This window comes from Phocoena phocoena, chromosome 15, assembly GCF_963924675.1.
Source record: "Phocoena phocoena chromosome 15, mPhoPho1.1, whole genome shotgun sequence".
NCBI lineage: Eukaryota > Metazoa > Chordata > Mammalia > Artiodactyla > Phocoenidae > Phocoena > Phocoena phocoena.
In genome coordinates, this window is record NC_089233.1 from 58622837 (window position 1) to 58645146 (window position 22310).

Sequence of the window (22310 nt, forward strand, 5' to 3'; positions counted from 1 at the left end):
CACATGCCTCTCATTAGTCCTCCAATTCTCACTGTAGTGCAAACCAGGGGGGCCTTGCTTCAGGATCCCCTGCTCAGAGGGCCTGATTTGAGGTCCAGCTGAGTCATCCCTCCTCTGTCACAACAGCCAAGGAGAAGGTCTAAGACCCCCAAATGTCCAATAAGGTTTCAAATCCCAGTCTTGCCACATACTTGCTCCCCCGTCCTCGATCCTCTTCTGTAAGATGGGGTGATATTAACTATCTCACAGGGCTGTCTTGTAGAATAAATGAAAACAATGGTAAAGTGTTTAGCATGTTTCGTGTGTGTGTGTGTGCGTGTGTGTGTGTGTGTGTGTGTGTGTGTGTGTGTGTGTAATGCTTTTCAGTGTGGTTCTTGATGACTTGGTGCTTATTATGTTTTGTGCCATCTTTCCCCATAATCTTCCTAGGGGCTGTGAGCTTGAGAGGACTTTCCTTGGTAACTGTGGAGAGGGGTCTATAAATATCACTGGAGAAGCTCCCTCTCCAGTACCCCACAATCAAACACATGGTTCTGCTGAGGTATCTGGAAGGTTCTGCCTCCAGCTTGCTTTTGCTTAGAATGGACTTGCATAGACAAGTACTCTAAAAGGTTTCGACTTTATTTACAACCAGAACCCTCATTCTCACCCCAGCTCTTCGGGCTTTGCTCTGGGGGTAAGAGCTAGATGAGCAGTGACACTTCTGCCAGGCCCAGGGCTTGCGGAGATGAGCAGGCAGGACCCTCACTTCTTCTGGACTTGAGCCCGGGCCCGCTGAATCTTGTCAGCCGTGGCCCCATCTGTGGCTCCAGTGCAGTGGGACAATACGAGGCTCATCTCTGCCTCATTCCGGTGCTCGATGGCAACGTCTGCAGCCTGAGCCACGTCCCTGGGGTTTCAGCAGGAGGGGAGATGGTATTGCGCTGCCCAAGGGCACAAACCATGCCTCTCATCAGCCCACTGGCTTAGCCACCCAGCACCCTTAGGGCTCTCAGCAGACGCACCCAACGAGAAGCAAGGCCTTGACCTTCTGCTCGGGACCCACGCGGGAAGCATACTTTTTGGCTTCATACTTGTTGTGTTGTTTCATGCAGATTTCCACAAAGGGCTTAGGAGAGGGAGAGGGTGGAGAGGGAAGATAAGGCAGAGACCTCCTGTTCTCTCTCTTATGAGCAAAGTCCAGTGGATTTATTATCCCAATGTATTTTATATACCCTTCAGTCTGTATAATGACCCCCCATTCCCACCCAACAGTTGTGATCTCAACATTCTTTGGGCAGAAACAACCTACCACAAAGATCTGTTAGAGCTTTGAGACCAATTATTTCCATGTGTCCACTCCACCATCCACTGCTACTCACTCACAGCAGGCACCTTCCTGCCCTCCCAGGGCCTGAGTTTTCTCTCATGGCTGCCCTCATCCCACCGACCCACCACACCTCTGAACCACCTGCCACAGAAAACAAACCCCTCAACATCCTCCACTGCCTCACATATGTGCCCTCCCTGTGCCCCTCCCCCCCAAACAGGACTTTCCTTCAGGCACGTGGTGTCCCTTGTGGCCCTCCTTGGGGAAAGCAGCTCATTCTCCCTCCCCCTCAACATTTGCAGGCGGACTCAGGCCCATCCTCCCATGTGCCTGGCCCAGGAAGCTCCCACTAGCTCTGCGGGAGAGCCGAACAGATGTGTGAACAGACTGTCTGAGCCTGGCCCTCTCCCCAGTACTACCTCACTGGAGGTGGGGTAGAGGGAGGGCCCCATCTCACCAGGTAGCCGATGGGTGATTTCTTGCTCTTAGAAAACTTCTCTAGCTCCTCCCAGTCTTCCAGATCTGCCAGGGCGGTCAGCTTCAGCCACCAGAGCCTGTGGGAAAGTTGGGGATGGAGGTGTTCCAGGAGGGGCAGGGGGTCCTGGGACCTATAGGCACACCACGCCCTCACCTACCTCTTGTCAGGGATGCGGAAGTCACGTGCCAGCTGCTCCGCGCGCTTGTTTTGGCCGCTGAGGATGAGGGTGGTGACCGTGTCGTGTACAGACAGGTCTAAGAACCGGCCCCCCAGCTCATCTTCTAGGCGTCGCTGCAGCCGTAGGAGCCGCATTTGATCCTCTGTGGCCTGGGGACAGGGATAAGGCAGGACAGGGATGAGAGGGACAAGGAGGGAAGACCGGGAGGGGAGGAGAGGAGGTTGTTAGAGAAGAACGGGACAAACCTTGGCTGCGAACTCATTCTTGGCCTTGTAGAAGGCGTCGGCTGCCGTCTGCAGAGCTGCGACTCGTCCCTCAATACGCTGCAAGGGCAAGAAGGGACACCTGAGCTCATAGCACAAAGGACCTCGGCCCTCCCACCCAGGCTATGGTTTTCTCCCCCATCGCTGTGCCCAGGGTTGCCACTGCCAGCCTTGGCCACTGGGCACACGGCTCTGCTGTCCCTAACAGAAAGACCAGCTCCTCTGGGACCAATCCCCAGCCTGGCCTCATGTCTTCTCAAGCTCTCCCCCCCACAGTGAGGACCAAATGGGGTATGTGCTGCATTCAAGGCCTAGACTCCTGGAGAAGGAGCCAGACCACCGGCCCAGCCCATGGGCCCCACCCGCCCTGCAGCCCTCAGACCTCCTCTGCAGCGTAGCTGGCTCGGACGTGGAAGCTGCCCAGCTCCTGGTGGTTGTCATCCTGATTGTAAAGGTCCTTCAGCGTCTCTAGCTCTTGATGCTTACAGAACTGGGGCCACGGCAGGTGGGCAGTCAGCAAAGCCAACTCAAGGGCTCAGGAGGCTCCACCCCACGCTGCCCCCTGCACACACCTGTCGGTACAAACTTAAGGCCATGGGCTGGTTCCGAAGCGTCATGAAAAAGTCTCCTCGGTTCAGCTCATTCTTCAGGTGCAGCAGCACCGTGAACACTATGGGACAATAAGGTGGGATGAGGGTCCAGCCCAGCCCCTTCCTCAGCCCAGGGTCCCCAGCCTTGTCCTCACCCAAACCCTGCTCACCCAGGTCAGTATCCCCACTCTCGATGGCCTTGCTTAGTGCCAGTTTGCTCCTCTTCATCTTTAGGAGAAGGGGAACCTGTTCCCCAGAGCGTGGCTCATATTCCAGCAGCTGTAGGGTGGGGAGGAAGGCACAGAGAGAAGGAGCTGGGCTGGGGACCTCTAACACCCACATCAGAGCATACAGGGAGGGCTAGGCACCCGCACCTTGATGGCCAGCTCCGTGCGGCCACAGCCATAGGCTCGTGCAGCAATGTCAGAGTAAGAGACACCAGGTGTGTCCCCCAGCTTCTGGTTAATGGCACGAGCAACATCCTCGTCAGACACGTCCTTCTGTTGTACCTGCAGAGGGAAGGGGGTGTCACACAAACCTGGCTCTCACCCCTTAACCCCCACCCCCACTGCCTTGATCAGGACCCACCCTTTCAGCTCTACACTTATTTCCTATACCTCACCAGGGCCTGTAAGCCCCTAAATGCCCTTGAACTCTGTCCTATATCCTCACCTTGTAGCAGGCCCAGTGGGCCAGGATTCTGCTGACGCCCTGCACTTCAGGAAGCCGCAGGTACTCACATATCTGAATGGCCAGGGGGTAAAGCCTCCGCAACACAAGCCTGGCAGACAAGGGAGGTGAAGGGCACAAGGGATAAAGTGGGGTAGAAAGAGGGCAGAGTGGTCCCAGCCTGTAACTCCAGCCTCCCAGATCCCAAGGAAATGAATCACGAGCAGTGACCACAAGAGCACACCACGGGCTGTAATGCCCGCCCACTTACAGCCCTCCTCCCAGCACCCTGGGCTTGCTGTACCTGTCCAGCAGCACCTGGATGGTGAGCTGCTTGTATCTGTATTTTATTTGGTTAAGGATCCAGTTGGGAGATAAGTCCTATTTGCCAAGGAACTTCAGGAGGCATCTCCATCCCCTTGCCCTTCCACCCCTGGAAGTAAACACCCTGTCAGCACACTTGGGGATACTGGCTATAGGTGAGGGGAATCCCGATGTGATAGTCCCGAATGGCATTGAGTACACGAAGGTCCTGACACATGCGCACAAAGCTGTCGGGTGGAAATCTGTCCAGGAAACACTTTCCAAAGGAGGCCGCCTGAAAAGAGCCAGAGGGCAAGAGAGAGCTTCCCTCTCTGCCAGCCCACCCCTGCCCAGCACCCCCTCCCTCCAGCCCTGCCATCCAGCCCAACCCTGAGCAGACTCTTCTGCATGTCTGGCCAGTGCTCATGTCCTGCAGCCTCGATGCACTGCTGCACGGCCTGGGGCAGCTGCCCCAGCTCCTGGATCTCCCGCAGGTACTCATCCGCCTTCTGGCTCTCTTTCTGGGGAGGGGGGAAGGTGCCAGGGACAGTGCATCATGACTGAGAACACCTCCATGTCTGGCCCCTAACCCCTCCGGGCTGTGGTTCAAATGGGCTGGTTTGGAAGGCTGCAGAGGCCAGACCCCCAATCCCCTCAGCCCACTCAGTCCTCCCCGCAAGGTGCCCACACACACCCCCATAGCAGCCCACAGTTGCCTGTGAGGGCCCTGAGACCTCTCAATAGAGCCCTGACTTATGCCTAGACTGGGGGTTCCCTGCCCCTCCCTATCACCACACGAAGGACACCATGTCCCTTCAATCCACCTGAGCCAGTTCTCTCTAGCCCAGCCCAGCCCAATGTCCTGTCTGGACCCCTGTCTTGACAGGTAGCACTTGGCTGCAGGGGCATGGGCTGGGCCAATTAGGGGAAGGGGAAGGACAGCATCCTGAGGCCCAAGGAGAAGCCCAAGGCTTTACCTCATATTCCTTCTGGGCTTCCAACAGTAGCGCTCCAGGGGCCATTGAGGCAATTTTAAAGATCTCCTCGCTGGCCACTGGGAGGAAATTGGTAAGTGGGAAAGGGGGTCAGGAAACCCTCATCCCTACCTCAGTACCCTGATCCTACTCCAGGGCACCGGCCCAGGGCAGCTGTGGTGCCGAGGAGCCCCTGCCCTGGGTCACCCGGCGCTCTTATGAGGGCCTCACCTGGAACCTCGTGCAAGAACTCATGGGTACTGCGGGAGAAGATGCGGACCCCATCCAGCTCAGGCACCAGGTAGGAGTCCTCATCCAGCACGAACCTGAGCTTGGTCAAGGTTCCTAAGAGCACCCAGAGATGGCGCAGGGCAGGCGACCCTCCTTCCCCCTCCTCACCCCCAGCAGCCCTCCAAGGATACTGGATGCCCTCAGGTGCGTCGCCCACCACCATTAGCCGCCTCTCCCAGGCTACCACAACGGCCCTCTCCTTGCTGCGAGGACGGCTGCACCTGTGGACAGCACCACACACACACACACACACACACACACAGGGACATACAGGATGCCTGGTCCACAGCCATGTCTCCCACATCGCTGCTTATATCACTCTGCCTTGGGACAACCCTGCACAGGCTTGCTGCCGCTTATCCCATTCCTCTGGCTGACTGGTCTGCTTCCCTCTCATCCTGTGCTGTCAACTCCCAGGGGTATCTGGGGCCCATAGGGGACTGGCCCCTCAAATATGTACTGGCAGAGAAGACAAGATTCAAGCTCCACTTGGCTGGGTCAGTAGACAGGATGAATCAACATGTCCCAGGAGACAAGGCTATGTCCACTTCTACCCCCAGGATAACACCCTCATCCTCACCAGACCATCTGCTTCGGGGGAGCCCGGATGTTGCAGTTGAACTCACACAGCTTCTCCTGAAAGGGTGCAGGGAATGTCATGGTCCTGTCTCAGCAGTCACCAGTCTGGTTCAAAAGCCCTTCCCCTACCCACAAGAGATCTTTCCTAGACAAGGCATGGTGCCCCTGTGTTGTCCCAGGATCACACCTTGAGAGACGCTGTCCCCATCCAGATGTACCCTGTGTCTGTGAAGAGCGCCAGGTGTCTGTAGGTGAAGGAGACAGCCATCTGCAGGAAGCTGCTCACTCCTGGGGCTAGGCCAGGGGGTGTCTGGGGCAGGGCCGGGGAGGACACCAAAGATACTGACTTCTCAGAGACTCCCACTGCCTCCCCCAGTCCCTCCAGTTCACTCCCACTCAAGGCCTCTCACCACTGCAGAGCAGGCTGCGTGATCCAGGAGGTAAAGATCAGGTCCTACAGCCAGAAGAATGTGTGCCACTCGGTCCTGGCACATTGTGGTCCAGCATGATGGCGCGCTCTGCAGACCTGCGGCCAGGGAAGAGGACAACCTCAGGCTGACCAGAGCCCACAGTTTCTGCCTCTCATGGTCCCATGGACTGGAGGCACATTTGTGGGCAGTGAATGCTGCCTCAGGGGTGTCAGGGCTCACCTGGCACCTCTGGCATCCGGCGGAGTTTGAGGTCGCCCACGTTGGCACTGAGGGTGAAGCGGTGGGCCCCTGTGAGGATGGCCACCCCAGAACCAAACTCAGTATGGAAGATCCGGGCATCTAGAACCCGGTTCTGGAGCACCTCCTGGAGAGAGGGACCGTGGGTTGAGGGAGCCGCAGATTCCCAGACTCCATCCCTTTTCCCCAGCCCCCTGGGGCCCCTACATTGCCCATGCTGAAGTGTCTCCGGAAGTCACCATGAAGCCCATAAACCAGCACGACCCCGTCTTCCTGCACACAGAGCAGCTCCTCCTCAGCTGACCAGCCCATGGACACCATGGGCCCACTCTTCCACTGCAGAGGAGAGGGAGGTTCCGGAAGCTGTCCTCGGGATGCAGAACCCTGTCCAGCCCCCAGCCGCAGGGCAGGCAGGGTGCTCACCAGCAGACTGGCCAGAGGCACACCAGAAGCTGAGTAGATCTCAAGAACTGGCCGTGCGCTGGCAGGCTTCTCCTTCCGCCCGGGGTTCCTCAGCAGCGCTGTGGTTTGAGAAGAAACCTTCTGTCCTAGCTGCCCAGGCCCACCCCATGTGAAGCAGGCCTTATGAACTAGCTCCTTAGGCCCGCCCCATATACGGCAGGCCTCCCAAGAACCAGGACTAAAAGTATCTCAGTAGGGTGGAGTGGGGGTGGGTAGCATGGGTAGCATATGCCAGCAAGAACCACCCAACAGCAAGGACCCCAAGAATCAAGGACCCTGAGTTCATCCCATGGTCCCAGAGCATGCAGTGCCAGAGGGGCGACTTACCAATGGGGCCCCCATAGGGCGCAGCGGCCACCAGGCAGTCCCTCAGTTCCTCCTTCAGGTCCCAGTCCATGCTATACAGCTCATATTTCCTGCCCACACAGTGACAAACAGAGATTAGACTCGTCATGATCCTGCATCCAGATGGGCTGAGCCCCAGAGGAGCCCCTAATGCCTCCATCTGTTCCCCCCCAAGGGGCAGGGAGGGGGGTGATGACTAGAAACAGCTAGGCCAGCTGACCACATGCATGCTTAGGGACAGCAGGTGAGGGAGCAGAGGGTGCTTGGAGGGCAGGCTGTGTGGCTAATATCCAGGGCACAAAGTGAGGTGGGACTAGGGTGGGGTGGTTGGCTTGAGCCTGCATTAGCAGGAAATAAGACCCTCCAGGAGGGCCTCCCAGGATAGACATCCTTTCTTCTATTTCTGGTTCTTAACACTGAATCTGGTTATGGGCTTTACACCCAGGGGTCCAGCTCAACGCCTGTTGATAATGAACTCAGTTTTAGAGGTACTGAGTGAGCAGTGCCTGAAAGAAATCCAAGAGGAGCTCTTTAGTAAGCCTAGAGCTAGGGAGAGTCCTGGGTTGCAGATGCCAATATATGAATGCTTGACTCAGAGGAGGTAACTGAGATTACAAACTGGCAAACTGGCACAAGATGACTGCAATCTGAGATATGCATGGATCACCAAGAGACGTGCTGCATGGGAAGACAGAGTAGGAGGCTTGAGGCATGCCATCATTTGAAGGCTGGAGGTGGGGAAAAGGGGACAGAGAAGAAGTGGACACTACACCAGGATACCAAGAGAAGACAATGTTCAAGAAGGAGGGTGTTTCGGCTAGTATCATTTCAGGAAACTTCCTGTTAAAGATCAGGAAGATGTCCATCATTTCTTTCTATTGACATTCTTCTCGGCATTCTAGCCAAAATAATTTAAGAAAAAACCTCCAGAGGTTTCCATTTTGAAGAAGGAATGAGGTTGCTACTATTCATTTACAAATAACGAGATAGTCTACTTAGAACATCCAAAGCAGTCTATGGAACAATGAAAGAAAGAGCTCAGTAAGTGATCAACAAAAATCAATATTTTTTTTCTATACCAACTAGTTTTCTATACCATAGCAAGAACTAATTAGAAATATAACTCTTGATAGCAATAAAACTATGAGACCGAAGAATAAACCTAATAAACATTTTTTGCAAAATCAAATCAGTTTACTCAAGGATATAGAAAACATGAAGAAATATTCTAAAGGATCTATAAATGCACGAGAATTCCATTAAAAATCAGTCCAATTTTCTGGTGGGTAGGGAAGCACAAACTGATTCTACAGTTCATCTGGGGGGAGCAAAAAAATGTCATCTGAAAGAGAAAATACTGGATAATATTTAAGAACATTTGAAAATATGAAAACAGATATATATATCAGATATTGAATACACTTAAAAACTAAAGTTAAGGACTTCCCTAGTGGCACAGTGGTTAAGAATCTGCCTGCCAATGCAGAGGACATGGGTTCGATCCCTGGTTCGGGAAGATCCCACATGCCACGAAGTAACTAAGCCCGCGTGCCGCAACTACCGAGCCCGCGTGCCGCAACTGCTGAAGCCTGCGTGCCTAGAGCCCGTGCTCCGCAACGAGATGCCACCACAATGAGAAGCCTGTGCACCACAACAAAGAGTAGCCCCTGCTCGCCGCAACAAGCGAAAGCCCACGCGCAGCAATGGAGACCCAATGCAGCCAAAAATAAATAAATAAAAACAAAAATACCTTTAAAAAAAAGCTCTAATTAATTGTAAAAAAAATGAAAGTAAAAGAAAAATGGTCAAGGGCTATATCATAACTGTGAAAATATTTTAAAACGAAACATAAAAAACTTGAGAAAAATGTAAGCTAATATTTTCATAATGTGAACTATGGAAAAGTCTTTCAGAGTAAGACACAAAACCCAGAAATTAAAAAGGAAAAGACTGATAGACGTTATCACATAAAACTTAACATATGTATGTTAAACATTAATACATAAAAGTCAAGTGACTACAGTGAAAAAATCTGTAACATTTGTAACAAAGGGTTATCATGGAGAACACGTAAAGAACTCCTTTACAAATCAGTAGAGACAACACAATAGAAAAATAGTCAAAGGATATGAACAGACATACTTAACAACTAGGTAAATATGAATTTAAAAATTATTTTTATGTTTTGGCCATCTGAATGGCAAAAAATTAAGAGGTTAATAAATAACGTGGAATATTGTTGAAGATGTGGAAAAATGAACACTTTCCTACATATTGGTGGGAGTGTAAAATGGTTCAACCCTTATGGAAGAGAATGAAGCACTTATGTATCCAATTTTTAAATGTGTATGCACTCTAACTTAGCAATTTCCTTCCAAGAGTCTAACCTATGAAACTACTTGCACAAGTACACAACGGTATGAATTCACTGCAGCACTGTTTAAAATAGTTTTTAAAAATCCTGGAAAAATCTCCTTAAATGCCCATTAAAATGAGACTGGTTAAATAAACTACTTATGCCCATTTTGGGGAATATTATGTGCCTATTAACAAAGTGACTGGGTATGTTCACATGAAGTGGCCTCTAAGATATATTGTTAAGTAAAAAAAAGGCAAGCTGCAGTGCAGTATGAACCATATGAATCCACTTACACAATAAAAAACTGAGCACATATTTTTATAAGCATATTTACATATAATCACATGTATGTGTGTAAATACATAGAAGAACTCTCATAGGCCTCCACACTGAGCCAGCATGGAAAGACAGTGGTTACCTTTGGAGAGGGTGGTGAATGGGGGAGGGGAATAGGGAGACTGACAATTTGTAGGCTATATACTTTTGCATTATTTGAATTTTTCAACCCCATGTACATTTCTTTTGACCTTTTGTTACTAAAATCCTTAGATGAAATCTGATGGGAAGATAGATATCCAAACAGACCTAGCATGCCAGTTATCAATTCACTGACACATAGCTCCAAATTCACTCTTCCATATGTGTTTTGTGATAACAGACAGTATTCTTTTAAGAGTTTCTCCTTCACAGTGAGCCTGATGTTAAGCCTCCTCAGTAGAGGGCGCTGGAGGAACACTGCACGAGGAAGAGGCTTCTCCTGCTGCTTCCAGCAGGGCAGTCACCCAGCAGCTAGGGTGTGAGGACATCTGGCGGTGCTCTGACCAGCCATGCAGCAACCTCCAAGGCTTGCCCAGACTGGCTCCCTGGACAGACATGGCATTCCTGGCCTCCTGCCTACACCAGGCCCTACTCCCTCTGCATGCCAAGATGCCCGGCCACTGACTGCCCTGCCCGTAGCCTGTTTCCACTGACCCCCTCTGCACAACCATGCACCCAGTCACTGGTTGTGGCTTGCCTTACAGACACTAAGTGCTCCAGGCTGCCGGCATCAGCTCCCCAACTCCCTCTGCAAGCCCACACCACTGACCCCTAGTTGCAGCTCACCTGTGGCCCCTACCTGCTGAACCCCAGAGGGTTGCTTCTTGCTGGCCAAGCAACTGTGGACCAGCTCTGGCCCAGGGAAACCGGTAAACTTCACTGCCATCTGGTGGGCTGCAACTGTATTTTCTCTGAGGTCTGAAATGAACCCCAGCCTGGGGAAGGTCCCTCCTTCCAAGTTTGTCGTTTCTTGAGTACTCTCCCTTAGCCCTAGGCTACCATATAAAAATTTCTCACATCTTATAGTTACTCTTTACGACAGCTTAATAATTCCTTACATTTATTAAACTTGCCTGGTCTACATCTCTTGACTGGACCCAGACTAATTGGTGCAGGGAGTGGCCCCAGGAGACAGACCCCTAAAGATGGGATTTGAGGACTGGTTTGGTCATGTGCTTGGGCTTGGGTGCAGTGCCGTGTTCCCTGACAATGCAAAACGGATGCTAGTAACCCACTGCGTGCAGCAGCATCACAATTAACCAAACCTGTAGTTCAGTGTAGTGAAATGCCAAGTCAAACACGTGCTTGACTGTATGGCAATAACGATGATTATAAAGGCTGTGGTGTGGATGGGTTATTTTGAGTGCACTTGAACATTTACAAAGAGAAAATGACAAGGTTAGGTCCATTAAATTTCAGCTGCAGTCATGGTCTGAGAAGCAGAAAGCTTCTGTAACAGCCTAAAAGAATCTTATTTCTTGTAGTCACACAGCTGCTACTGCTGAAAATCAAAGACAGAATTTAATAGTATGGGTTGTCAAACAATGACAGTTAAATTCACTGGCACATGTGAAAGTTAGGGCACTAATTAGAAAAGAAAGGAATCCTGAAACTTGGAAGGGAGATAACTGGTTAGACCCAGATGAAACTGACAATCTTGAGGCGCCAAGTCATTCTGAGTCTTCCTCACCAGTGGAAGTAGCTTGCCCTCCTGTGTCCGAGGAGACTAGCCTTCCTCTACTTGAAAACCCTGTTATGCTCTCACTTGAGGTAGATGTCTTGGGAGCCTCCCTCTCCAAGGCTGACCTGGCTAACATTACTGCTAAGTGGTTAATCGGCCAAGAGCAGAGACCAATACGTGGTCCCAGTATGGCACCATTCCCAGGGGGAGCAGTCCGCAAGTCGATTACACTGGACCTCTTCCATCATGGAGGAGACAAAGATTTGTCCTCACTGGAATACATATTCTGGATGTGGATTTGTCTCCTTTACCTGTAATGCCTTTGCTAGCACCTACCATCATGGACTTACAGCATGTCTCATGTACCATGGGACTTCCTTGGTGGTCCAGTGGGTAAGACTCCATGCTCCCAATGAAGGGGGCCCAGGTTCGATCCCTGGTCGGGGAACTAGATTCCATGTGCACGCCACAACTAAGAATCCTCATAATGCAACTAAGAGCCCTCATGCCGCAACTAAAACGCAGCACAAGCAAAATAAATAAATAAATAAATAAATAGAATGTCTCATCTACCGTTGTAGCATTCTGCAAAGCCTTGCGACTAATCAAGGACTTCACTGCACAGCAAAGGAAGTGCAGCAGTGGGCTCAGGTCCATGGAATCAACAAGTCTTACCTTATATCCCATTACCCAGAAGTGGCTGGTCTAAATGTACTGACGACTCACTTAAAGCACCAATTGGGAGACAGTATCCTAAAAGTATGCGGCCCTGTCTTACAGGATGCAAGCTTATGCTTTGCATCAGAGACCATTATATAGTATTATCTCCTCCACAGTCAGAATATGGGGGACCTAGAATCAAGGAGTGGAAGTGGGAGTGGCTCCTCTCACTATTACACCTAATGACTCTCATTAAAATATTGCTTCCAGTTTCACTAACTTTGAGACCTATTGGTTTGGAGAGCTTAGTCTCCAAGGGGAGAATGTTTCCACCAGGGGACACAACAATGGATTCACTGAATTAGAAGATAAGAGTGCTACCTTGGGGACTTCCCTGATGGCGCAGTGGTTAAGAATCCGCCTGCCAATGCAGGGCACACGGGTTCGAGCTCTGGTCCGGGAAGATCCCACGTGCTGTGGAGCAACTAAGCCCGTGTGCTGCAACTACTGAGCCTGAGTGCCACAGCTACTGAAGCCCGCGCGCCTAGAGCCCGTGCTCCGCAACAAGAGAAGCCACCGTAATAAGAAGCCCGCGCACTGCAATGAGGAGTAGCCCTCCTCGCCGCAACTAGAGAAAGCCCGTGCGCAGCAACGAAGACCCAACACAGCCAATAAATAAATAAATAAATATATATATAAATATATAAATATAAATATATATATATATATATATATAAAGGGTGCTACCTTGCCATTTGGGGCTCCTTATGCCACTGAAACAACAGCCAAGAAAATGGGGTTAATTTACTGGTTGAAGTGATTATCCTGATGGCCAAGGGGAAATCAAGCTGCTGCTACACAATGGAGGCAAGGAGGACTGTCTGAAACCCAAGGGATCCTCTGGGGCACCTCTTAGTACTTACTTCCATGTCTAACAAAAAAGGTTAATGAAAAACCTCAGCAATCAAAAAAAGCAGAATGGGGCTTCCCTGGTGGCGCAGTGGTTGAGAGTCCGCCTGCCGATGCAGGGGACGCAGGTTCGTGCCCCGGTCCGGGAGGATCCCGTGTGCCGCGGAGCGGCTGGGCCCGTGAGCCATGGCCGCTGAGCCTGCGCGTCCGGAGCCTGTGCCCCGCAACGGGAGAGGCCACGGCAGTGAGAGGCCCGCGTACCGCAAAGGGGAAAAGGAAAAAAAAAAAAAAAAAAAAAGCAGAATGACTGAGGTTTGGGTCACTTCACTATGTAAAGAGCAGAGCAGTGAAGGTTCTGGCTGAGAGCAAGGGAAATATGGGATGGGTAGTTGAAAAAGGAAGCCATAGATACTATGATCTTGTGACCAGTTACAGAAATGAAGACTATAGCCACTTTGTGTATTTTCTCTGTGTTTGTTGTATGCATGCGTTTATATATATATACCAGCCACTATCTTCTCTCCTTCCCATTTTTAGTTTATACACAAATTATTAGAGGTTAACTTTAAAATTCAATTTTTAGGTAACAGAATATTCAGTGGGACTGTAATGCAATTTGAGGAGTAACTAATATAGTGATTGATACAATGACTGTTAAGACTGTATGTCTTCTCATTTTGGGAAAAAGAAGTTTACTTGTAAGAAGGATGGTATCTTGTTAAGCAGAAATATAAAGTTGTTTTGTTGTTGTGAGGGAGTTGAAGTGTAGAGGGCACTTGTGGAAGCTGATCAGCCAAAGAATGGACTGTGCCAGTTATCAAATTATTGCCTCCCAGCTCCAAATTCATCCTTCAATACATGCTCCACAGAGAGCTAGATGTTAAGCTTTCTCAGTAGAGGGCCCTGTAGTAAAGGGATATTGTAGGAGGGGGGTCTCTGGCTGTTTCCAGCAGCTGCAAGGTCAGTCAGCAGTGTGGGTATGAGGACATCTGGTGATACTCTGCCCCAACCATGCGCCCAGAACACACAATCCCTTGGTGACCTCACAGCCTTGGCCTGGACTGGCATCCACCTTCCTGTGGTTCTCTCCACAAGACACCGCATGCTCCAGGTCTCCTGCTCATACTGGTGCCCCCTGTGCAAGCCCATGAACCTGGCCACTAGCTATAGCTCACCTGTGCCCTATCTGTGCCCAGGAGGGCTGCTTCCTGCTTGTCCAGTGACTGTGGACCAGCTCTGGCCCAGGCAAACCAGCAACTCCCCCACCATCCAGTGGGCTGCAACTATACCTTCCCCAGCGAGGTAGGAACCCCAGCTTGAGAAGGGCATTCCCCGCCCCCCAACTTGTCCTTCCTTTCTCCTCAGCCCTAGGAAAGGACAGTTTTATTTTATCTTATAGTTACTTTGTTATCACTGTTTAATAGTTCTTTATACTAAACTTCCCCTATTTAATCACTGTATGGTTTGTCTCCTAATTAGAATCATAGTGATATTAACTGTGTCACATTCCACAGACCACTTGCTTGTCACAAGGGGGAAAACAGGTGAGGATGTGGCCATCAGCCTCCAAACTACCTGTCAATCTCAACTTCCCTCGTAGCAGACAACCCGATACAATGATGCCTCCAGATGAACACCACACACACATCACGTACAAGGTGTTTCTGCCAAAAACGTCTACCTGAATCTGATCAAGCCTTTAGATCTAACACACAGTTTCAGGAAATACAGGCTATAATAGAGAAAAAAGTTCAAAGGCACCACAAGGAAGCAAGGGGACAAATCCAGAAAGCGACTAGGTCTCTAAAACAAGTCAATGTCATGAAAACAAAGGGTAGGGGTGAGAGTAAGGATAATAATGTTCAAGTTTACAAGAGACTTAATTAAGAGAGATAAGCAGGGAATTCTCTGGTGGTCCAGTGGTTAGGACCCAGCACTTTCACCGCGGGGGCCCAGGTTCGATCCCCGGTCAGGGAACTAAGATCCCCGCCAGCCACGCAGTGCGGGCGTGGGGTGGGGTGGGTAAGCAAATGAATAATTCTTATTTGGGTCTCAATTTGAACAAACCAGTTATAAAAAGGCATTTTGAAGACAACTGGAGAGGTCTGAAGAAGGACTGGTTGCTAGATGATATTAAATGTTCATTTTGTTTGGTGTGAAATAACACTATAATTTTATAGGAAACTGTCTTTTTTTTTTTTCAAAGTAATACACATTTAAGGTGTGACTATAATTTACTTTAAAATATAGCAGAAAATGTATTTGATTGAAAAGATGTCCGGATATTGCTTTTAAATGGTCCCAAAAAGTATGTGTGTGTTGAGGGATGGGGGGCAGGTAGACGAAGTGAATGGCAAAGTGCTGACACTTGTTGAAGCTGGGTGATGAGCACATGGATGTCCACTACACTACTTTTAGAACATTTACGTATATTTGAACTTTTTCTTAATTTTTTTTAAACTTACAAGTAGTTGAAGCAAATGTATTACAACACGATAACAATTTTTAAGCCTAAACAATGGCTATGGGTATTCACTCTACTATTCCTACTTTGTTGTACATTTAAAATTTTTCACTGTAAAAAGTTATATACAAATTCCAAGAAAAAAGGGAGGTCACCTCTATCCAATGCCCCTGGCAGTCAAGCTCAAATGAGGCCTGAGCTGTGTCCAGTGCAGTAACAGGATGTCACTGAGAAGAGGGTGGTCAGACCATAGTGAGTGATAGGTGGGAAGAGAGAAAATGGAAGCAAGTATAGGTGGCAGTTTTCAGACCTTTGGTGAGGTGAGGAGGAGGGACTTGTTTATTTTTTGAATAGGGAAGTTTATTTTTTGTTACGATGGGGAGATTTGAATATAGAGGTTGAGGTCTGAAAGGGAGCCCTTGGGGGTAAGGATTGTGGAAAACAATGTAGAGGTCTTCAAATTTTCCTGCAGCAAAGAAACACCTGGCTGCTTGTTAAAATACAGATCAAATTCCTAGGACCCAACCCAGAGATAATGGAGTAGATCTGGCCTAGGAAGCTGCATGCAGCCAGCATCTCAGGTGACCTTGATGCAGGGGGTCCTGTAACAACAGCTGGAGAAACCTGTGGTGGCAGGAGGGTGGATGGACGGCGCATGGTTTCTGAGAAGGCAGGGAGACGGGGCACACCTCCTCGGCAGGTTGGCAACACAACAGGCAGATTTCGTCAGGGGAACCCTACACTCTTCTAGGCAATGACTTCCAGCTCTCTGGGAAGCACAAGGTGAAGTCAGCGATTGGCAGGAGAGACCCAAGGAGGCTTTGGCTGCAGTCCAGGAGGTTAGCATCGACACAGACTGGGGTGTGAAAGAAGCGTACGGGTACAGGAGTAAGGGTCAGGGAGCGAAGAGCAGCAAAGCATGGGCCACCTCTTCAAGCCTTCAAGGTAAAGAAGGCTTCTCAGGGACAGTGAGGTGACTCAAGCTATGCCTCGAGGTTGGCCTGGGGCGTGGATGGACAGACTGAGAGCAGCATCTCAGAAAAGTCTAGAGGTGAGGACTCTGTGACGTTAGGCCATATCTTCAGTGAGGAAGGTCAGCTACATATTTCTCCTCTACCTGCAGGTCCTGGAAGTGGAAATCCCTAGAGCAGCAGTAAATGGACCCTGGGTCTAATACCAGAAAATCACTAAATCTAGCAGGTATGGTAGTCTCAATTCCAGCCCCCTCCAAGAAACAGTGACAAAATCCCTGCTGCAGTGCAGCTGAACTGCTGGAAAAGCACAGTCCACTGCAGTAAGAGAAGAGCTTGTGTGAAAATAGATGATCTCCAGCCTGTCCAGGCTGAGCTGTCAGATCACTGTGGAGGAAGAAGCGCATCAGGTCTAGCCTTGGGGAATAATCCATCAGTTCCAAAATCCCCAGGCCCTGAAGAGAGACCACAATCACCCCTGAAATCCCTTGACTCCAGCCTGCCTTAAAAATAAATACTACTGGGCTTCCCTGGTGGCGCAGTGGTTGACAGTCTGCCTGCTGATGCAGGGGACACGGGTTCGTGCCCCGGTCTGGGAGGATCCCACATGCCGCGGAGCGGCTGAGCCTGCGCGCCCGGAGCCTGTGCTCCACAACAGTGAGAGGCCCGCGTACCGCAAAAAAAAAAAATAAATAAATAAATAAATAAATAAATACTACTAAAGTATCCTTGTGCTGGAAATGTAAAACGGTGCAGCTGTCATGGAAAACAGTAGGATAATTCCTCAAAATATTAAACACAGAATTACTATATGATCCGGAAATTCCACTTCTGGGTGAAAACAGGGTCTCGAAGAGATATTTGTACACCATTGTTTATAGCAGAATTATTCACAATAGCCATGAGGTGGAAGTAACCCAAGTGTCCACTGACAGATGAATGCATAAATGTGGTATATACATACAAAAGAATATTATTCAGCCTTAAAAAGGAAGGTAATTCTGATACATTCTACAACATGGATGAACCTTGAGGACAGTATGCTAAATGAAATAAGCCAGCCACAAGAAAGCAAATAGTGTATGATTTCACTTGTATGAGCTATCTAGAGTAGTCAAATTCATAGATACAGAAAGTAGAATGGTAGTTGCCAGGGCTGGGGGAAGGGGAGAATGAGGAGTTATCATTTAATGGGTATAGAGATTCAATTTTTTTTTTTTTTTTTTTTTTTTGTGGTACGCGGGCTTCTCACTGTTGTGGCCTCTCCCGTTGCAGAGCACAGGCTCCGGACGCGCAGGCTCAGCAGCCATGGCTCACGGGCCTAGTCACTCCGCGGCATGTGGGATCTTCCCAGACCGGGGCACAAACCCGCGTCCCCTGCATCGGCAGGCGGACTCTCAACCACTGTGCCACCAGGGAAGCCCTAGAGATTCAATTTTGCAAGATGAAAAAGTTCTGGAGATTGATTGCACAATGTGAATATACTTAACACTCCTGAATTGTACTTTATAATGAATAAGATAGTAAATTTTATATTATGTGTATTTAACCACAGTTTTTTTTAATGTTCATGTTTATATGTGCAAAACAGACAAACGTACAAAGCCATAAAACCTACTAAAACAGTCAACCTCTCTTCTACGAAGAGTTCCACAAGTACGAAATGTATCTTCAGTCTCCTTCACCATAAAGGATGTTTCTAAGGGCTTCCCTGGTGGTGCAGTGGTTGGGAGTTTGCCTGCCAATGCAGGGGACACGGGTTCGAGCCCCAGTCTGGGAGGATCCCACATGCCGCGGAGCAACTAAGCCCGTGCACTGTAGCTGCTGAGCCTGCGCTCTGGAGCCCACAAGCCACAACTACTGAAGCCCCCACGCCTAGAGCCGGTGCTCTGCAGCAAGAGAAGCCACGGCAATGGGAAGCCCACACACTGCAGCGAAGAGTGGCCCCCACTCGCCACAGCTAGAGAGGGCCCGTGTGCAGCAACAGACACCCAATGCAACCAAGAATGAAAATAAATAAATACATAAATGAATAAAAATAAATTTATTAAAAAATAAAGTACCTGAAACACTGTGTTCGAAACCAAGCTCACCCTTTTCCCCACCAAACTCACTCTTCCTTTCTCATTATGTTAAGCCAAAAATCCAAGTCATCCTCGATTTGTTGCTCTTCCTCCTCCCTACTAAATGCAACTCATCACAATGTCCTTCAATTTTACCCCCTTAATATCTCTCCTACTGGTCCCCTTCTCTCCATCTCCAGTGCTCACCACCATCAACTTCTCCTTGGTCTATTCCACCAGCCTAACCAGTCTCCATTCTTGCTTGCCCCTTCCAACTTGTCCCCCCATTGCCTCCAGGGGAACTTAAAACACACACACACACACACACACACACCCTGCAAATCCAATCACATCAATCCTTTCACTTAGGCTTCTCACTGGTCTTCAGATAAAGTGGTCTCTTATCCTGTCTCCTTGTCTGTGGCACTCCAGCCACACTGGCTCTCTCTATTTAGGTCACTGAGAGTGTCCCTGTCTCTCTCGCTTCAGGACCTTTGTATATGCTCTTCTTGGATCCCATTCCCTGCACCTAGGTCTACTCATCTCCTGGATGGGGTATTGTTTCCTTCAGAAAGTCTTCTTTTCCTCTGACTTACCAATCTGTTATATGCTTTCTGAGGACCCTACACTCTCCTTTACCTCACTGCTTATGATCAAACACAGAGTCATTAGTGGTTATCAACTGTCTCCCTGCTGGCTATAAGTTCTGAGGGCAGAAAGGGTCCATGTCTTTTTATTGGCCCAATATACATGCAGCGTGGCAAAGGGTTGGGCAAAATTATTTAATGGTATTATCCCAAACTGGGTTTTTAGAATAAAAGTGGTTAAAATTCTGGAGCCTCATAAGAACTAATCACCATTACCTCTCCTTGCCCTCCCAAATTAGTGATTTTTCCAGAACATTACTTCCAGTGCAAAAGAATCCCATCCTGTAGATAGGACTTGAAATGTCCGCCACCCTGTTTATCATTCATTCACTTATTTGAACATGTATTAAGTCTTGGCGTAAGGTTATGCACAAATACAAATAAACCTAGTATCTGCACCTAAAATATTTTCTACTTATTTTATTTTCCTACTTAAAAACAAAAAACCTATGCTTTAACACAGGTTCTAGAAGAAGACCGGGCTCAAATCCTGGCTCCACTATCTGTGTAACCTGGTCACCTATCTTCTCTGTGCCTTGGTTTCCTCATCAGTAAGATGGGGTTAAAATAATGATACCTACCTCATGGGGCTGTGAGACTTAGACAATTTAATAAACATAAAGTACTTAGCATGGTGTCTAGTACATAGAAAGGCTCAACACCCATTACCAAGAGCAACACATCGTCTGCAGCAAGGCTTATACCTCTACTCCCTTGGGGCGGTACAGTACAGGTAAGGGTAGGCTAGCCATGCAGATCATGTCTATGGCATGTACTCAACATTTACACTCATTTAAAACTTTATTGGGGGACTTCCCTGGTGGCCCAGTGGTTAAGAATCTGCCTGCCAATGCAGGAGACACGGGTTCGAGCCCTGGTCCGGGAATATCCCACATGCCGCGGAGCAACTAAGCCCATGTGCCACAACTACTGAGCCTGCACTCTAGAGCCCACGAGCCACAACTACTGAAGCCCACGGGCCTAGAGCCTGTGCTCCACAGCAAGAGAAGCCACGCACTGCAATGAAAGTAGCCCCCGCTCGCCGCAACTAGAGAAAGTCCCCGCACAGCAATGAAGACCCAACACAGCAAAAAAAAAAAAAAAAAAGATAGTAAAATTTTATTGGTGTATAAATAAAGCTAAGACTTCATATGATAACCAGGAGTTCTATGGCAATGAGGTCACCATTTTCAGTACTCTATTTAATAAGCCTGTGTAGGCAACATATATTTTCAAAAGTAATACATATTAATTTTTTATTGATTGATTGCCGCGTTGGGTCTTCGTTGCTGCGCGCAGGCTTTTCTCTAGTTGCAGCGAGCGGGGGCCACTCCTCACTGAGGTGCACAGGCCTCTCATTGCAGTGACCTCTCCCACTGCAGAGCACGGGCTGCAGGCACACGGGCATAGTTGCTCTGTGGCATGTGGGATCTTCCCGGACCAGGGCTCGAACCCGTGTCCCCTGCATTGGCAGGCAGATTCTTAACCACTGCGCCACCAGGGAAGCCCCAAGTTAATATTTTTAAAAGTATATGCTGTGTCGTAAACACCAAATTACATGACCTATGTCAACTGACAACCCTTCTCCACAAAAAGTTTAAATCACTGTTATTTCCTACTGACTTCCCTGATTTTTAACTAAATTTTTGCCACTTTTTTCACATTGTACAGGCACATTTATAAGAATCAGAAATAAACAACAAATGCAACAGAGCTCTAAAAATTGCATCAAGGCATTTGTCCACCTCAGAAGTGTTAAGAGCTGACATTTTGTGTATTAAAGATTACAGTGAAAAGTTGTAACGTGAATAACAATGGTATACAGTTTCACTAGCATTAACAGTTGTCTTCTATTGAAATAAGACCCCAACGCGATGCCTTTGTGATCTTTAGTTACAATCAATAAAGTATTTTTTTAAACTTTATTAGGCAACCACTACATAGCAGGCACTGTTCTAAATATGCACTGGAGATAAAGAGATGCAAGAAATGCTCTCAGCCCTCAAGGAATTTGGTTTAGCAGAAGAAACCTATACAAACATTGCCCTACTGTGCCATACATAACAGACCTTAGCACTGGGTCTTGTGAGACCCAAAGGAAAGTCAGCTGAAAGTCAAGTCTGTTGGGCTTAGATCAGGGAAGGTTTCAGAATGAACCCTTAAACTAAGTCCTGAAGGATAAGTAAGAATTCTCCAGTGAAGTAAAGAGGGAAATGGCAGTGCTCACAGAAGGAACTGCAGGCTGGTGCGAACACAGGGAGCCCTGAAACGTCATGATGTGTTGGGATCCTGTTCTGTGCAACCGGAACACAGATTTGGGTAGGAGTTGAAGAAGAAATTGAAGTCGAAGTTGAAAAGACAAATAAGGCCGGTTTATAGATATAACACGAGAAGGAGTTTGTACTTTGTTTTTCAAAGAAGAGAAGTCATTGGAAAAAATCCTAATTAGGGTAATGATGTGATCAGTCTACACTTTAGAAAGATTAGTGGTTTAGGACTCCACGACTGCCATGAGAGGGCTGCCCCTAGGAGGGGGTCCTCACTCGTCCTGCCTCTGGATTTAGTGGCGATTCGCCTCCTTCTCCCAGCCTTGGTCGGCACTGTTACCCCGCCCGCCGTGCAAGCAAGCCCCCGTAGGAGCACCCCTGGTCTGACTTCAGCAGCACTTCCCGGCAGGAGACCGATCACTCACTGTCACCCGTGGGCGGCCACCCTCAAAGTGATCTGAGCATCCTTCCAGAGGCTGACAGCCCTGGGCTTCAGTTGGGCTGTGCCGCTTACCTGTGTGACCACTACGGTTGCCTCAGTTTCCTTCTCCGGAGAAGGGGAAGGCCCGGCCCTAGGTGGCTGTGTGTTAAGTGGTAGACGCCGCGGGAGAGCCGGCGAGGGGCGGACCCCAGCGCCGTAGAGACCGCGACGCGCGCGTCCGGCTCCGCTCAGAGACTCAAGCCGGCAGGCGAGCGGGATAAGCCAGACCGTGGGAGGCAGGGCGGGGCGACTCACCGGTAAAAGGCAGAGTCCCCAAGCGGGTTCCAGTTCGCGGTGTAGCAGTCCATAGCTGGTGCAGGTGGCAGCCAGCCAGCGCCGAGGTGACACGCACCTAGCGCGGGCTCCAGGCAGGCACTTCCG

General features: G+C 49.2%; 1 protein-coding gene across 2 annotated transcripts; it reads right to left on the bottom strand.

Moving 5' to 3' along the window:
* Window positions 1-606: 606 nt before the first annotated feature.
* On the bottom strand, window positions 607-22302 carry VPS16 (VPS16 core subunit of CORVET and HOPS complexes). Of its 2 annotated transcripts, XM_065891937.1 has the most exons (24): window positions 22185-22302; window positions 7092-7180; window positions 6726-6823; window positions 6510-6638; window positions 6285-6429; window positions 6045-6160; window positions 5822-5944; window positions 5636-5691; window positions 5187-5276; window positions 4996-5090; window positions 4768-4844; window positions 4180-4311; window positions 3958-4085; window positions 3792-3827; window positions 3491-3599; window positions 3193-3327; window positions 2989-3097; window positions 2801-2898; window positions 2611-2718; window positions 2211-2288; window positions 1945-2114; window positions 1767-1863; window positions 1005-1108; window positions 607-889 (listed from the first exon to the last, which is right to left on the bottom strand). In XM_065891937.1, the coding sequence occupies exons 1-24, from the start codon at window positions 22235-22237 to the stop codon at window positions 745-747; spliced, it is 2520 nt and encodes an 839-aa protein (XP_065748009.1). In that variant the 5' UTR covers window positions 22238-22302; the 3' UTR covers window positions 607-744. The 2 variants fall into 2 exon arrangements, with proteins under 2 accessions (XP_065748009.1, XP_065748010.1); XM_065891938.1 differs by lacking the exons at window positions 3958-4085; window positions 4180-4311; window positions 4768-4844; window positions 4996-5090 and having other exon boundaries at window positions 745-889; window positions 22185-22237.
* Between the last annotated feature and the right edge of the window lie 8 nt (window positions 22303-22310).

Excerpts from the sequence above, each read along its gene's own strand:
- VPS16 (XM_065891937.1), bottom strand. The coding sequence starts at position 22,237 with ATGGACTGCTACACCGCGAACTGGAACCCGCTTGGGGACTCTGCCTTT. Across the intron at positions 4,086-4,179 it reads TGCAGAAGAGTCTGCTCAGG|GCGGCCTCCTTTGGAAAGTG; the intron begins GTTGGGCTGGAT and ends GGCTCTTTTCAG. Across the intron at positions 1,109-1,766 it reads AATCACCCATCGGCTACCTG|CCCTTTGTGGAAATCTGCAT; the intron begins GTGAGATGGGGC and ends CCCTCTCCTAAG.